The 18145-nt window shown below is 44.4% G+C and overlaps 1 protein-coding gene across 1 annotated transcript in view; it reads left to right on the top strand.

Annotated features, from left to right (window-relative positions):
- The window catches only part of LOC139924351 (protein kinase C-binding protein NELL1-like), a 234798-nt gene that overhangs the window by 16420 nt on the left and 200233 nt on the right, over window positions 1–18145 (top strand). Inside the window, exon 3 of the mRNA XM_078283149.1 lies at window positions 10496–10646. Within this exon, the coding sequence (XP_078139275.1) occupies window positions 10496–10646 (151 nt within the window). The remainder of the gene's footprint in view (window positions 1–10495; window positions 10647–18145) is intronic.

Genomic DNA, 18145 nt, shown 5'->3' with positions numbered 1-18145 from the left:
ACACAAGAAGGGCGAAAGACCACAGAGATTTTTCAAGCTCGTGTTATGCTCAGCTCGCGTCTCCATGCTTCAGAGACGATAGCATTTGTCATGAAGACAGGGGGAAACATCTGGAGTGCCATTTATTTTAATAATTCATTGTTTTTGACTTCATAATCAACCCCGGCACAGTTGGAGTCACTAAACTCGGTAGCTTCCTCTCCAAACGGAGTCCCGTGTGAATAATCTGTCGGCGACACGTGTTGAGAGTACACACAGAGAGATCGCTCAGCGCTCAGCAGCTAGTTTGCATTTCCATTCCTCTGTACTTGATGAGTCGCTTCCTCTCTGGTTTGTCTCTCTGTGAATTGATGCTCCATTTGCTCAGACAAGGGAGGGAGGGAACGGTTGCTGTTGTTTGTCTTGTCTTTCTGTTTTTTTGTCTCTTCCGTTATTGTATATTTCATCTGTATTGTTCGTTCAGCTGTAATGTTTTCAGGCAAAGTACAGAGGAGTTGTTTGTCAACTATCTGTGTTGTATGTGTGTGTAACTTGTCACGTATGATCGTCGGGTCTGCTGCGGCGCCGCTGAGCTGTGACAGAGGTGATTTCTGGGAGAGGAGCATGGCGCCCTTGGGTGACCTCAGGTTGTGTTATCAGTGTGTGTGTGTCTCCTCCTGAACGTCCCCTCCTGATGCTATCTGCAGCCCCGCTCAGCATGCTGCCCACGCTGCTCCTTGTTTACTCCACCAGCTTTTTTTTTTTTTTCCCTGTTAAAAGATAGAAAAATAAAGCAAGGCTCTTGCAGAGGTAAACAATGTGGCTGAGGCTGTCAGGTTGTGGCTGTGAGAGAATGATTAAGGAGCCTACAATAAACACGACTGCGCGATGATGAGGTTATTTACCGATTTGTTGTTTCATTCGACATTTAACGGCGCGGTGGTTGAGAGCTCTCAGGGGATGATTTATCACAAATATGAGTGGGACAATATCAGCGGTTCCTGTTGCCCCAGCCTTATCCTGACATCATATTTTTCAAGTATGCAGAGCATGGCTAATTGAGATAAATAGCTGTGTAAGTGGCGGTGATGACAGGATAGGAGCCGGCCGGCCGGCCCTCCGGCTGCCTGGTGCCGTCCCACTCTTGGATCCGGCGATCGGCTGTTTGTCAGGCAGAGCGGGACGAGGAGAGTGAGGAGGTAATTAAGCGGTGCTGAGCTGCGTTGGGATGCCGGCTCTCTGCTGGAGCTCTGCTGGAGCTCCGCTGGGTCTCTGCAGGGGCCCAGCTCTACAGCTGCTCGGCCCCGGAGAGAGGGCCAGGTCCCAGCAGCGGGCCGACCAGAAGCCTGACGGATACTGATACAGCACCTCAAAGAGATCAGCTCCACTAAATTAGCTCACATCTCAATTCCAGCTATTTCCCCTGTGTGTGTGTGTGTGTGTGTGTGTCTATGTTCTTTGTGTGTGTGTGTGTGTGTGTGTGTGTGTATGTTTCTACTGTATGTGTACAGTGTGAGTGACTGGAAGCAGTGTGTGCCAGCTGTGGTGTTAAAACCTGCCCACAGCAGAGGGGGGCTGTGTAGAGCTGTGGGGGGTGGAGCAGATTATGGAGAGGATTTCAGCCTTGAGAGTTGTTAACAAAACAGACACACACACACACACACACACACACACACACACACTATGGAAAGAGATTAGTGCCAGGAGAGACTGTATTTGAATGCATGCATTTAAATTTGTCATGTTCATATATAAAGTGTTGAGTTCAAGAAGTGACATTTTTGAATAAATGAATTGTATTTGGAAGGCATTACATTTGAAATTGAATGCAGTTGAAATTCAATTTGTTTATTCTTGAATGTAACTTTTTACTATACTTTCAAATTCAATTTCCTAAATTTAACTTCACAAGCAAAGTTTTAACTCGAGATTTCACGAGCCCAGTTTTTGTTCTCGTCTCGTTTCTTTACTTTCAGACACTGTTGGATTGAATCTTTGCTCGTTTGCTTTTCCTGCATCCCTGGATGTGTCTCAGTCTGATTTGAAATGATACTTTACACAGTTACATTCAGTAATAATCACATTGAATTTCAAGCCATTGCATTCAATTTCAAATTGTGCCTTACAAATTACATTTTTTGAATTCATTTAGAATTCAACATTTCAATATGAGCATGACAAATTCAAATGTATTCAGTTCAAATACAGTCTCTGCTGGCACTGATCTCCTTCCACATAATGCACACATGCACACACACACACACACACACACACATACACACACACACACGCACGCTTCAACACTGCATACAGTTCAACAGCAGCCTCAGATCCACAGCCTCACTGCTGCTCTTATAGTGTGTGCTTGTGTGTGATGTGGGTTCTGTTGTGTGTGTATGTCTGTTACATGTGTGTGTTTGAGTGTGTGTATGTATGTGTGTGTGCGCGTTGGAGATATAACATGCAAATGTTGCTGCACATGAGGGAAATCAAGAGGCGAGTTCATTACTCTAACCAATATCTAACATTCCCCAGGACTTTCCATTAGGCGCGAGCCGCATTGTTCCTTAAGTGACTGATGATGAATCTCCCAGAGATGGATGAGCTTTATTTCCATGTGAGAAAGCCAGTCTCTCCTCTCTGGGCTGTGGCCCTACTTACTGTAATGATCAGAGAATAATTCACTGCACTCAATCTGATGACTCATGACAGAGCGCCGTCAACTCAGAGGGGAGGCGGCACGAGGTGAGCTCGCACGCTCCGGATCGCATCTGTGGCCCGCTGTGACTCTTCGGCGTCGGCGTCTCATTAAGCGGTTTATACCGACGCCCACCGGATACAAGTTACGGGCATCTTAGCGTTTAGTCAGTCAAGTTATTTTCTCGTGAAAGGAGAGAAGAAGGAAATCTTGAACAGAGTCATCAATGTTTTATCAATTCAGACTCATGAATTTTGCAGCGGCTGAGGAGTTCTTCAAATGCGAGCCGAGCCGACTTGGGAGAGGCTTGCTGAGAGCGCCGGCTGCCTGACACGCACTTCAGACTCCCCTCCACACACATCAAGCTCTTCCTTCTGTGTTTACTGCACTAACAATGCTCACTTTCTGTGGCTTTTGCCATTTTCAGAACTTTATTCGACGCTCTTTGCCACTTTGCTGTAGCTACAACCCTCTTGTCAACTGACCTCATTCAGTAATTTATTTGGCGCTTTCTGTCTCTCGCTGGCTGTTTCTCGCTCCCGCATTTCCTATTTCGTTTCTCTTTTGTGTGTCTTTTTGATAGAAAACCGGTCGTACTGTACGGCGCATTTGCACCGTCTCTGCCTCAGCTGTAGTCAAGGTGAAGCGCCATCAGTGGTTTCAGTCGACGCAGAATCTGAGAGTTAGTTTTAAGCATTACCTCGCATCCTTGAGAGAGCTTTGTGTGTGTGTGTGTGTGTGTGTGTGTGTGTGTGCATGAGTGGGTTTGTTTTCTGAGGACTCTCTCCATCTCCAGTCATGCCTCAGTCCTTTTCTCTATCTTCAGCTCCAGCCCGGCCCTCGTTCTGCAGTCCAGGGTTGCTGCTTTTTCCTCTCCACTGCAGGCCGCCTTGAGCAGCAGAAAGCAGGGTAGCTCCTCTGGGACTCCGGCTCTGCTGTGTGCTGGATGGATGACTGGCCGGCCGGCTCGATGTATGGATGTACGGATGGCTGGATGGATGTGTGGATGTAACGATGACAGGCTCAGAAATTACCGGGGGCTCGGGGGTGGGGGGGGGAGGCGCACGAAAGTTATAAAATGCCGGTGAAATTAAAACACACAGTTCACATTTTTTCGTTGAGTTGTCAAATATTTGGGCGTGAATGCAGCCGGCAGCACGGTGGTTCGGTGGTTCGTACTGTCGCCTCACAACAAGAAGGTCGTGGGTTTGAATCTCCTCTGTGGAATTTGCATGTTCTCCCCGAGTTTGCATGGGTGGCATATGATGTATATGAAGGATGTATATGATGTGTATATATGATCTATATGATGTAGTATGGTATGTAAAGCCCTTTGAGATTTGCTTATGATAAATATACGGTATATAAATAAACTAGACTAAACTGCTGTCCCCTGCAGGCCACCATAGGTGATTCGTAGAAGCCGATGACTGGCCGATTTTTCTTCCAATGTGTTCTGGATGATAATTCTGGACTACAGCATTTTTTGGGGGCATTTTTGCCTTAATTGGATAGGTTACAGTGAAGAGAGACAGGGAGGAGGGGGACATGTGACAAAGGTCCGGGGCTGGATTCAAAGTCACAGTTACGAGGTGCGCTCCTTAGCCAACTGAGCCACCAGGACGCCCCGAATGGAGCAGTTTCTGATCAGAAAACAACCGAGCTTGCAGCCTGAAGCAGGAGAAAATGTTGGCAGCAGCAGAATAAAATGTCGACACACACAAACCACTGCAGCAACAAATAATAAAAACTCAACAATGGAGGAGTGGAAGATGGACTGGTTGTGGACAGAGAGGGGAAATGCCTGCTGCTCGTTTCCAGCAGTGGAGAAAAAGCTAACACAAATCTTAGTGGTATAAATTGAGTTTATTTGCCAATATGCAATGCAAATGTATTATATTACTGTTCAATAATATTGTCAGATCAACCTAGTTCAGTAAAAAGGACCAAAATGACCCCAAAAATCAGATCAAGGGAAAAAAAAGAAAGAAAAAAAGTAGATTTGTTATCCTCCCTGATATTACCCATGATTCCTCCACCCTGATGGTGCTGGGCAGGTGTTGCAGTTTCATAAGTTTTATGTTTCATATCTCTTCTGTGTTTACAGTAAAAAGGATTGTCTCCCATGTGCTGCCAGACACTTTGTGGGTTTAGTTAATTGCCCACAGCCGATGCCAAGAAGCTCTGATGTGTTCTTCTGCTCTTTCTTCTTCTTCTTCTCTAATATATCTTTAATGTTGTTCCATGCCATTTCCAGTGGCCAGCAGCCTCTGAGAAGCTGCCGGGGGACGAGTGTGTTACTGCAGGGACTGTAAGCATGTGACTGTCCAACAGACAGACACTCTTTGATCTGACTCCTGAGGGTAGAAAGAGACTGTGTGTGTGTGTGTGTGTGTGTGTGTGTGTGCATGCATGAACTCATAGATGTACTCAAACCCATAGCAGTATCTTTGGCTTAAGATCCACAGATAAAGATGTTTTTAGTTGGCAGCCTGTTAAAGTAGTTGATAATACTCGTTTGTGCTCGTTAATGTCAGACATTAACTCAAAAGTTCATAAAATACATGTGAAATTAAATATGAGGGGGCAGAAAATGCCACTGATAAATAGGAGTGCCCTTTTTTGCATTCACCCTGTTCACATGTTTTTCGTTGAGTTATACATATGCAATATTCATGCTTGAATGCAACAACTGTCCCCCGGGGGCCACCGTAGGTGATGCGTGGGAACCGATTCTTCAGGGTACCTGGAATCGAATTTATAATTTAAAAACTAAATAAAGAAACAAACTATTTCTGATTGAACATAGCTACTAAAAGTTGTGAAACTTTAAATTGGCAGGATAAGAAAAAGGACATTGATTAATTGATGAAGCCCAACTGTGTTTAATAAAGCAGATAGCATACTAACCCTGTTCTTTCATCTAAGGGCGGACTTGAAGTGCAAAGCATGGTGTAAAAAATAAGATACAGATAGATCTAAGACATTCTGAATTAAAAAAAAACATAAAAAACATTTTTAAGACTCTTCCAATGCATTCTGGGAGACAAAAATTGGAGCAGTTTTTGATCAGAAAACAACGGCCTGAAGTAAAAATTGTCTCTGATTGTTACTCTATTTATGTGAGGGGATAGTATGATATGTAATAAAATAAATCTTAGTGATACAAATGGCGTGTTTATTTGCCAACATGCAATGCAAATGTGTTATTTCATAAAATTGCCCCCGAAAAGGACCAAAACAGCCCTAAAAATCAAAAGTGAGCAAGTGGAAAAAAACTATTTCTTACCCTGGTGCACACACACACACACACGCACACACACACACACTAACACACACACCTGTAGCAGTAATAGGTGAAGGCTATTCTACATTACTGGCAGCTGCTGACCGGCTGGACACTGGCCTTCCAGAGAACTCGGCCTGTTCTACTTTCTGCCCTTGACAGGAACTTGAGCGCAGTACAGTAATGTGCTTATCTGGCTGTGACACGGTGACATGGCTGTTGTGTTCTGCTGGTTTCCATATCGGGCCAGACAGATGTCCACAGAGACAGCGCTGGCTGTGTCTTTGGTGAGCGAAGTCTCTCCGGACCGCGGCTGAGCTCCTGTTCCTCGCTGCCAGTTAAAGAGGCCATCTGTAAGACTTAGCAGAGCCGGGGCGGGCCCGCCAGGCTCCTGATTAAAGTGATGAGCTGTAAAATAGAGAGGGGGAGGCGACAGCCGGCCGCTGCCCGCTACACTGAGCTTCATCCTGCCTGCCAGGAGCCCAACCCTCCCGCTCTACCTGCTCCCGCCTGTCACTGTAAATGGCTTTGTTTATGTCTACAAGCCTGCCTCCACCGCACCACGGAGGCAGGTGGGCGTGTCGCTGTGGTTTGTCCCGGGTTCCACTGAGAGGGACCGTCACCCCGATGATCCATTAGTGGATTGTTAGGGTGCCATCACACCTACAGTTCCTTTTCTTTGGTCCGAACCATAGTTGTACTTCACTTTTTTGCATTTTTGTATTTGGTTCGTTTGGGTTCACACTGCCTGATTACAAACGAACCAGGGCTTGCAAGCCAAAGTCACATGACTCACAAGTAGCTTGTTTATTGGACAGAGTTTTGGACAGCCATAACAAATCCGATTCCACACTGCAAAAAAACTCCATCTTAACAAGTTATTTAGTGTATTACTGAGTTGTAAAATCTGAATTTTCTTAAAATAAGTGAAAGAATCTGCCAGTGGGGTTTGATAATTTAACTTGTTTCCAGTGCAAATCAACTTGTTTCAAGAATTTAGTAGAATCAAGAGTCATTTTCTTGACAGCAGTGCAGTGATCTGCCTTATCTCTGTTTCAACATACTGACACTCATTTCTAGAAAATTCCTGAAACAAGTGAAGCTGCATTGGGAACAAGTGGAGTTATCTCTCCTCACTGGCAGAATTTTTCTCTTGATTTAAGAAAAATAAGATTTGAAGGCTGAATATGAGACTAAATGACTCATTCAGATGGATGTTTTTTGCAGTGCAGTGCCTGTAAGTTTAGCTAAGCATATTATATACTGGACGTGTTCTTTGCTGTAATTAACCTTCTGTGGCGTTCATACCAGTTAAGAACATGAAGAAATACCTGAATATGAGCATCAGTCCAGACGGGTTGCTGCGGTTGCTCTTGCTTCATTTTGATATGCTAGACTTTCCAAGTTTGAGCAAATGCACATAAAGTGAAATGCATTGTAAAGGCTGCCATTCTTTTCAGTGGTGCTCTTGTTTGTTTATGGTAATTATACCAGTGTCTCAGAATTAATGTGGAAATGATTTATTGATGTTAAAATGCTGCATGTAGTGCCTTTTAACTCGCCTGTCTGGTTAAATAAGAGTAAGAAACGTAGTCTTGAGAAAAGGTAACAGAATCTAGAAGCAGCGTGCTCCACACTCCTCTCTTCCCGTCGTAAACAGGCGGGTCGTGCTTCTGCAGGTTTGGAGGGCTTGATCTAATAACGGACTCGGCGTGTAGAGAGCCGGAGGGCCGGGGAAGCGGTGCTGCGCTGGCTGGGCTGGCTGGGCTGTGACAGCGGGGAGGCGGAGTGTGAGGGCAGGCGGGCCGCCGTCACCCTGGGGAGATTTAAAAGCCCTGCGCCGAGACAGAGGCAGAGCCACGGGCCGCTCTCCACCCGGACTGTCTGTCATCTGCAGCTGTGCAACCAGAGGCCTTGCTCACTCATATCTGTCCTCTGCTCCGGTGGCACAGACACATGCGTGCTGCCCAGGGCGATACGCACACACCCACACACACTCACACACATACTCATAAATGTTTGTATACCTGCGAGGACCTCTGTTGACCACACTCACTCCCGAACACCCAGTCTACAGCAGAAGCGACTCAGCGGCGTCTTTTCGTCGTCCGTCTCTCGGAACAGAAACACTCAGAGCTCATGACATATAGGGCAAGAAAATACACACAAGCAAACAAATACAAATAAACAGAAACGATGATGGGAAAGCATTAAGTAGACCATGAAACGGTACATAAAGTGCAAGTGAAGTGCAATTTAAAGGTCCCATATGGTGTAAAGCAGGACTCCCCTTGCCTCTGTGATGATAAAGGAGTTGGATGGTCTATCTAAACATGGTGAAAGTATCAAAACGCACGGTCGCCAACTAAATCCACACAATCCATATTAGAAAAGCGAGCCTCTAAACGAGCCGTTTGGACTTCCGTAACTTTGTGGCGTCACAAAGGTTCGCTCATTATCATTTTTGTAAGAAATAATAGACTAACAAAGTGTTTTTTTCAAAGCGGTTGAGCGGTCGTCATTGTTTATTACCGGAGAGTTTTCCCTACCTGTAGCCGCCGGGCCGCGGCGTCTCACGTTTCACTCTTGAAACGGTTAGCCAATCGGAACAGAGGGTCGTTAATATTAATGAGCCTTAAAGACACAGCAACAGAAACAGCCTGTTCTTGGTAAGGCTCAGAGAGATGCTGGAAAATGAACATGGAGAAATGGATTGAGAGTGTTTTTGGTTCATGACACCACACACACAGCTTTGAATGGACCTCAAGACACAAAATAAAACACTGGAAAGTGGAGAATATGGGACCATTAAGTTGGGCCACAATAGAGAACAGCACCCCATCCCTCCTAATTAAGACTATAGATTCAACCTATTTGTCCAAATTAAGTTATGGTATTGGACACTGGTAGGAAATTTTCTCTGCCCACATGAAGTGACAAATCGAAACTTAAAGCTACAATATGAAACTTTTTGTCTTGAGACAGGATATATTGTCAGTCCTGCCCTCCTCCCCCTCAGTTGGTCAAGTTCCCGGCCCGACACTTGTCTCTCTTCTCGATAAGCTGTCATCTAGTCTGAGGCTGAGGCACCCGGCATCATGAAGCCACAACAGGTGTGGAAGAAGAAGACAGCCAACGCAGGGAGTCGGCGATAATAAATACACAACGCTGATATTCACCCGTGTTTCTGAACGGCCTTTGTCTTTGTTTTTAGCTTCGCTGTTCTTGCGTTTCTGCCTACTTTCTGCCATTGTTGTTGTTGCTGTGACTTTCCTGCCCTTGATAGCCACAGCCCAGCTCACCACTGGCCACGCCCACACACAACGCCCCAAACCATCCCAAACATCACTGAAAATCCTGTCAAATGGGGGGAATTTATGTACATGAACACACAGGGTCACACACAGACCCAGACTGTTAAGGTATGATATATTGTATTTATTTATTATTTTAATGTCAAAAAGTTGCATTTCATAGATTTAAGAGCAAAATACAAAACGATCTTCCAGCGAGCAGAGAAAGCTGAACTCTCCAACATTAGATCTTTTTTGGTATAAAGCATCACAGACTGTGCTGTGTGCAGTTTACTGACATCATGTTCAACGATTCCTGGGTATTGAAGTCTTCAAAACTCAAACAGGTGCATCTTGCTGCCATTTGGAGCCGCCAGCGTGCAAAGCTGCCTATCACACAGAAAAATAAAGGTGCGGACTGAAACCGAGAGATGCCATAGAAGAACAATTTCTGGTTCCACGAAGAACCTTTCAAGAACCTTAATTCTTACTTATTGGATGGTGGGTGATGGCATAAATGTGGAAAATAACCAAACCCCTTCATATGTTGTGCAATTGCAAATTAAGCGATACAAGGGCAGATAAACAAAAACTCAACGCAGGTGTCTAAGCAAAGGAGAGCAGAAATGGTTCTTTAAAGGTTCTCTGTGGAACCAGAAATGGTTCTTCTATGGCGTCACTCCAAAGAACCATTTTCAGTTCCCGTTTGCACCTTTGTTTTTCTATGTGTAGTGCAACTTAACTTGAAACCTAAACCTAATACTTCTTCTAATCTTAACCCTAAACCCAAGACCGGCAAAATCCGCCCTTTGGAGGATTTTCCTCATCTGTTTATCCTTGTGAGGACATTTGCTCCTCATAAATAATGTAATAATGTAATGTAATAACATAAAATGACAGAAAATACATGAACATACACACACAAAAACAAACACACTTGCACAGTGTTGTTTGAGCCTTGATTTACATGCATTAGTCTGCTGTTTGAAGCCTGTTGGCGACAGCAGATTTATTCAAACATAAATTGCCACCATAAATTGACAACTGCCAGCATGAGGTGATGAGGTGCATTCTGAAAGGTTTTAAAGGAGTTAGTTTGTCTTTCACCATGTCATTAGTTATCTTGATGTGTTTCCCCACCTTTTGATGAGTGGTAGCCGAGGAGGCTGACAGCACATCGCCTGTGAACACGCTTTACACAAACTCATGATTGCTTTCCATTTTCTTTTATTTCTTCAGATGTCGGGAGAGCGGTTCACGCCCCGGCACACATCACAGAAAAGGTGGTACAGCTGTTTAGGAGTAAAAGCGAATTTACCTTCCTGGCCTCCATCCAGCAGAAGTCGTCCACGTCAGGAGTCATATTCTCCATCCACGAGTCGGAGCACAGGTAATACATCTTTAATCCTCTTCATTTTGACCTTTTCAGATCCCTTTCTGCACAATTCTCTACTTCCAACACCATGGACTGACTGAACGTTCTTGTTGAAATTGAACCCAGAGATGAATTCTCATCTTATTCATACCTGAGATATTTGTCGATGAATTTTGATGAGTTGAAGTAAAGATCAATTTGAGATTGCTCTGCCTATGCGTGGGCGCTGGCAGGGGAGTCGTAGGCTGGCAGAGTGCAGGATTTCTTCCTATATGCTCTGGGCAAAAAGCAAATCTGCCATATATCGTATCAGTGAGATTGACTGACTGGTAATGTCGATGGAGCGAGACAGACAGAAGAGGGGGAAGTATTGATAAACCAAGCATTTTATGAATGTTAAATTTAATCTCAGAATGTTGCATAAACGGATGTATAACATCTCTGACTGTGGCTGCTGCACTTATTCTGATAACTGGAACATGCAGCATCGTAGCTGAGCTGTCACACACTGCTAGGGATGGGAGAATAACCGTTATCACTATATATATCGCGGTAAAAACCAATAACAATTATGACACCGCCCAAAATTTTTATTACCGCAACCGCCGCGATAACCGGGGCTCTCGTCTGTTGTTATTTTAAAGAGTTAAAGTGGATGCTGGCAGCAACACTTGATTTGAGACGCATTTGACTTCATTTATTTTAGTTGATGTTTTTTGTGTTGTTTAAGACTATCATTATCGTCAGAAAAAAGTCAAATATTTTACATCAATATTTTACATATATTCTCCAGTCTTACATTAAAACATGTTTAAAAAAGCATATTACACTTTTAAAGATTTCAGCTTATGAATAAATATCGAGATAACATCGTATATCGAGATCATTTTGGCCAAGATAATCGCACTATTTCATATCGGCACAAGCCTACGCACTGCCAGAGTACAGTGGTACACAGAAGCCTTTTTTTTTTGCCTTTTTTCTCTGAGTAATACTTTGAACATTGCTAGTCTTTTTGGATACTCTGTTTCAGAGGTTCCCATTGAATTAGTTAAAATGAATTGGACATTATTTGCAGAATGCGATGGCTGCGGGACATCAGTGAGTGGCAGCAGCGAGCTCACACCGCCCCCCTGAGAAACTATACAAATGAATTGTTTTTAAAGGGCAGAGAACATTGATTTTCCTTCTGAAGGTAAAAGCCTTCAGTTCTGTACGGTACGCAGGCAAAGTGAGCAGCAGAAGGTGTGCATCTGTGTATGCTGAGTCTCAACACAAAGGCTAAATAGTACACAGTGGGGTAGGTGAAGGCTCTGAACTGACTGGAGAGTGTGTGTGTGCGTGTGTGTGTGTGTGTGTGTGTGTGTGTGTGTCTGTGTGTGCGCGCACCCATATGATGTTCCACTCCTGAACAAGAATGTATGAGAGTGCAGACACATTTAGCCCCTGCTGTGCTCGTAAGGTGACCCTGAGAATTGCCATTTCAGTCTCCATCCTCTCTATTATCCTCTCTCTCTCTCTCTCTCTCTCTCTCTCTCCCTCTCCCTCTCTCACCGTCCCTCTCTCTCTGTGTCATTACCTGCAGGCATAATTGTTGCACAGCAGGCTGGCCAAACAACAGCGAGGCTAAATGGAGCCAACTGACTGTAATCTCCTCCTTTAGGCTCCAAAGCAGAATGACACGCACCATGCAGCATATTTAGCTCTGAGGAGTGCTTGGACAAAGCAAATGTTGCATTAAAGGGCCACTCAACAATGCTCAAATACACCCGACAGTCCTGCAGCATCCCATAATTGACCAATTTTGATGTGCTGACTCCTGAGCCAACCTGTGACATTTGTACCATTCAAAAACAGCAGGGATGCTTCCTTTTTTTAAATTATCCATGCAGCTGTGCACCAAACATTTTGGTACAACCTGTACAGTTTGAATACTATGACATGCTAACTAGTGCTGAAACGATTAGTTGATTAATCAATTAGTCGATCGACAGAAAATGAATCGATTATAATTTTAATAATAGATTAATCGATTAAGCGATAAATTAAAGGTCCCAATTCGTGGAAAACAGGATTCCCCTTGCCTCTGTGATGATAAAGGAGTTGGATGGTCTATCTAAACATGGTGAAAGTATCAAAACTAAATCCACACAATCCATATTAGAAAAGCGAGCCTCTAAACGAGCCGTTTGGACTTCCGTAACTTTGTGGCGTCACAAAGGTTCGCTCATTATCATTTTTGTAAGAAATAATAGACTAACAAAGTGTTTTTTTCAAAGCGGTTGAGCGGTTGTCATTGTTTATTACCGGAGAGTTTTCCCTACCTGTAGCCGCCGGGCCGCGGCGTCTCACGTTTCACTCTTGAAATGGTTAGCCAATCAAAACAGAGGGGTCGTTAATATTAATGAGGCTTAAAGACACGGCGACAGAAACAGCCTGTTCTTGGTAAGGCTCAGAGAGATGCTGGAAAATGAACGTGGAAAAATGGATCGAGAGTGTTTTTGGTTCATGACACCACACACACAGCTTTGAATGGACCTCAAGATGGAAAATAAAACACTGGAAAATGTAGAATATGGGACCTTTAAGTAATAAATTTGAAGAATCACTTTGGGTATATGTAATAATATTGAGTACCATGAAGGAGATGTTGTGGTTCTGCCTGTTTGTCTACTTTACTGCAAAACCAGCCAAGCCATACTGTACCAAGTGATTTGAGATGTATGGATGTGTGAGTTAGACAGCCACACTGTGAGTGTAATTAAATTTAGAGAGACAGACAGAGCGTTGTCTTGCTTGATGCGGACCTGTGCTCCATTGTGGCTCTGGATTTGTACTGAAGCTCTGAATCCTCTCTGTAGGCCCTATTAGAGCCCTCAGCCTATGCCCATTCTTCCCCATTATAACACAGCCGGTCCATTCAGCCGGCTAACAGACAGCTAGCTTTACCACTCAGCCAAATCCAATCATACATTCCTCTGTCCCTTCTTTTGCTTCTCCGTCTCTTTCTCGGCACAATCGGACCACCCTCTCTTGCCTCCCACCTCCCACATGATAATATCCCGCTCTCCCCTCCCTCTCTCCCTCCACTTGCCTCGTCTCAAAGGGAAAACTCGTTTGAATGCAGGCATTTCTTGGTACCCGCCGCAAAAGCAGAAGCCTTTTTTTTTCTGTCCGGCATCGGGGAATGGGAGGGGAGGTTTATTACTGCTCCACTAGGCTGAATAGAACAAAAGGAGCCTTTTTTTCTGCCTAGCCAGCAGTTTCCTCGGTCCCGGCAACGCTCCCGTTGTCAGCAAGTGGTGGAAGCTCTGTGATGAACTAACTCAAAGCCCCATCTCCGCCGCTCTTCTCACCTAAGCACTCCAACACCAAAGATGCACAGCCAGCTCCTCCAGCTGCTCTGTTCATATGCCTGCCCTTTGTCACATGCTACAGGTCTGTTTCCCCCTCGTAGCTTTAGTTCATCACTAAGTGCTTACAGGTCCGTCTCTTTCATGGAAACATGCTGAGTGGATGTCGATGTGCGCTGGGGTTGAAATGGATGGATGAGGGAGAGACAGACTTTCTGACAAAGGTTTGGGAGTTGTGGTCAGTAGGCGTGGTAATAGGAAATGGGGAAAGACAGGTAAATATTTTCCGATTTCGCAGAATTACGTTTTTTTATTTTTAGGATTATGGACAGTCCATTCAATATGTGAGCATGAACAACTCTCACTCAAAGTCCAAAATTGTGACCTGCCAAGCACCAAATGCCAGTAAAATCAGTCTTTGGTGGATAAATCAACACTGGCCAGTTACTTTCAGAGACATTTGAATGCCTCGGTTATATATAGAATCAAATTACAGCACTCTCTTGTAATTTAAATGCTGTTGCACTTCTTTATGAATTACAAACTTAATCCATTGTATATGCGAGTGAGCAAGTTTTAGCACACAACATCTGATTCTACACGTGGAATAGCATTGGGAAAACAGGTAGAGTGACCTATATGAAAAAAGTATATTAGTTATTTTGGCCACTAAAAATTATTCTTGGCAGTTATTTTTTATGGTTTATCAGCCCTAAGCGGGTGAGCCAAAAAGTTTGGCCAGTGCTCAAAATAAAAAATCTGTAACTGGTTGATGCTCTGCCTGGCTGCTACGGTGGATTGGTGCTCTTTGTCGGTTGTTTGAACTTTGTTTTACCATCAGATGGGATTTGCTTCTAAATGTTAGGGACGCTAAACCTGCGGGCTTCTATCCTGAATTCCTGAGCTCTCCTGCGGAGAAGGGGTGAACGAGCCGGGCCCTTCACCTCTGGAGGATACAAGTTTCTACATTGCACTTGTTGGATTATGCCTCTCCAGTATTTGCTTTCTGACCAAGAAAATGGATGAATTACAACTACTGACTAGGACTAACATTGACTTCTCCTGTACCGCAAGTCTTCTGTGAAACCTAGTTATCTACCACTGTCCCATGGCAAGACTACCTGCTCACTTGGGCTTTCTGCAATACAGAATTATGCTCTTCTTGCCCAGAGTTACTGTCTTTAGTCTGCAAGCTGTTCTACTCACAGGGGGAGTTTTTCCCTCAATCATCCTTGCTGCCGTGTATAACCCCCCTAGGCAAAAACTGACACTAACTGGTGAACTGCGCCACATGTAAGAAGAAAACACTGCAATTTTGAAAGTGGAGTTGGATGGAGCTCAATTTGACGGGCCACCCTGGGCACTTCTGACCAGCATACAGACTGAAGACAGCCAAAGGGAGGCCTTCAGATGCTGATGATAGCTTTGACGCCTAGAGTCACCGTCTATTACTGTCTCTTTTGCCTGCTCAATGAATTAAATCACTGTGAAGTCCAATAAATCTAATATATGGTATATACTAAAGAACCTGTGGACTGGAGGAACATCAAGTAGTAGGCCCACGGGAAGGGAAATGACTCACCAGCAACACAAAGAGTCCATGTGAGGCAAACCCTTCCCCCATACTTCCCCGAAATCTCTAGTCCTTTTATCATTATTTTGAATGACAGGATCCCCACCAACACCCTCTGCAACAGCCAGCTCTCCCCCACCTCTCCTCCACCTGTCCAACAGTTTTCAGACTCCAGAGAGCAGCACCTGCCCCTCTGCCCCGCCTCCTCACCACAAAGGAGAAAGTACAAAAACCTTTCTGGCAGCAAAGACATCAGGAAATCTGCAGGTCCTGATAGAGGCTCATGTGGAACATCAACACAGGCTCAAAGAATTTCATCAAATGAGCACAAACTCTGAAACACAGATTACAGGTTGTGGATAGGGAATAGTATGAAGATTATGTTCTTCCATCACGAAAAGCCGCCAGAACATGAATTGGAGAAGCCATTTTCACGTGTTCGTCACAGTTCCAAACCGAGCACTACTTCTTGGTGCAAGTACAATACCGATGATTCATTCAGTCCGTTCAGCAGTTCAGTCAGGGTTAGTGGCTCTTTCGTTTGGACTGAACTGTTCACTTGTTGTATAAGACTGAACTAATTGTTCAGATGTGTAGGCAGTACAACCTTTTCGTCTATAAGATAAGATAAGATAAGATGCACTTTATTGATCCCCTCAGGGAAATTTGGGTGTCACAGCAGCAATGTACAGCATAGTAGCAGAACAAACTACAGGGAAGGTAATAAAAAATACTAGAATAAGAATAGTGCATGGTACAAATGTGAGTGACTCATTTGTTCAATTCGTTCAGCGGTTCAGCTGCTAGTGTATGGGTTAGTTGCTGGTTTGTTCAGTGAGTTATAGTCCACTTAATGCGCCAATTCTGTATATTGGTCAGTGAGTGCTTACCTGTTTGGACACGATAGCAAGATAGCAATGGCTACTGAATCAGGAAGACCCTATTTGCCTAGGTTTGTACATCTGTAAATTAGTCAAAATTTGCCTTTCGTTATTTGGGACAGCAAAGAAAGGTAAGAGAGGAATATTATGAATAATATTTTGAAGCCTAGTGCTCTTGCTATCAACACAAAGCACTATTACATTCCCCCCCCCCACCACTAACTACACTCCCGCCACTGGTTCCTGATCTTTCCTCCTGACCTGTTGTTCAGAGCTTTGATGGACAGGGGGACAAAGGAGCGCTTGTACCTGTTTAGTTTACATGGGGAGACTCTAAGCGGTCTGCCAGAGGGAAGGAGCTTGTACTCAGGGTGCAGGACATGGATGGGACCTGCGATGATTTTTTTCCGCTTGTCTGACAATTGCCTCTTCAAACTGTGGGTGGACACCGGACTTCCTAACAGATAGAAGGGTCAGGACCCTGTGTATCTGACCTGCTGTGACCACAGGTGTCACACATCGATATGTGCTCTCTTTCCGCCTCTACACTCAGTGACTGTACCTTCTGTGACCTGTCCATCAAACTGCTTGAACTTCTGGATAAAACCTCCCTGATGGGCCTCATCACCAACAATGCTGAGTCTATGAACCGGAGCGAGGTGGCCTGCCTCGCATCGCGCTGTGCTGCCAGTAACCTGAACACACACAAAACAGCGAAGATGAGAATTGACTTGCCCTGGAGATCCTTAGCTCAGCTCAGATGAGTTGCACCTGTCTACCATCACCCTCAAATGGGATGAGAACATCTGCTAAACCAAGAAAGCCCAATTCAAGGAGGTTCTCCCTGTGACAGCTGAAGCACAATGTCTCACAACCAATCCTGGTCACATTTTACAGGTCAATAACTGAAGGCATCCTCACGTCCGCCATCGCAGTCTGGTTTTGCTCCGTCTCCTCCAGTTCCACGGACAAGCTCCAGTGTGTTGACCTCCCTCCTGAGCGGATAATTGGCTGTCAGCTGCCCTCCGTAAAATAGCTGCATGACACTGAGGTGAAGAAAAAGACAGGATGATATACAGCCGATCCTGCATTCCCGGGCAACAATGTATTCCAAAAACTTTTCTCTTAGAGATGGTTGCAGTACATTTTGACTTTAAGATTTTGAGTTTACCACATGTCACCTCGACGGCTTCTTCCAGGAGCTGCAGCAGCCGTCATGAGGCTGAACCACTGAACCCCTCTGCTCCTCCCCAGGATTAACTTGTCTGTAAACCCAACCATGTTATTGTTTATGTATTACCTAAGGATGAATTACACAATGTTGCACTCCTCCAAATATGTGCTGAACCCTGTGTAACTTAAGTTTTTGCACACTATGCCACTTTTCAAACTCAGGACTAGCTGATGTTCTGATCCTATTCTGTGATAAATATATATAACATATATAAATACCCGCTGCTTTCTTTAGGGTTTTTAGTACATTTGGAGGGTAATTTTGTTTCTGAGACCCAGGTTTACTCCTGGGCCTGTTCTAGGATCAGTTCTAGTAGGTGATGTAGTTTAGGAATGGATCTTATTTGGATATTTACATCATGACAATTACTGTTTTCTTTCTTTTGAGTGACCTGAAGAAAAGGCCAGATGATGAATTTCCGTTGTATTTACTGTATGTGTCTGTCTGTGTGTGTCGAACACAATCACTCAATA

Source organism: Centroberyx gerrardi, chromosome 1, assembly GCF_048128805.1.
Source record: "Centroberyx gerrardi isolate f3 chromosome 1, fCenGer3.hap1.cur.20231027, whole genome shotgun sequence".
NCBI lineage: Eukaryota > Metazoa > Chordata > Actinopteri > Beryciformes > Berycidae > Centroberyx > Centroberyx gerrardi.
Note: the sequence above shows the minus strand (reverse complement) of the source record. Positions and strands in the feature narration are given on the sequence as shown.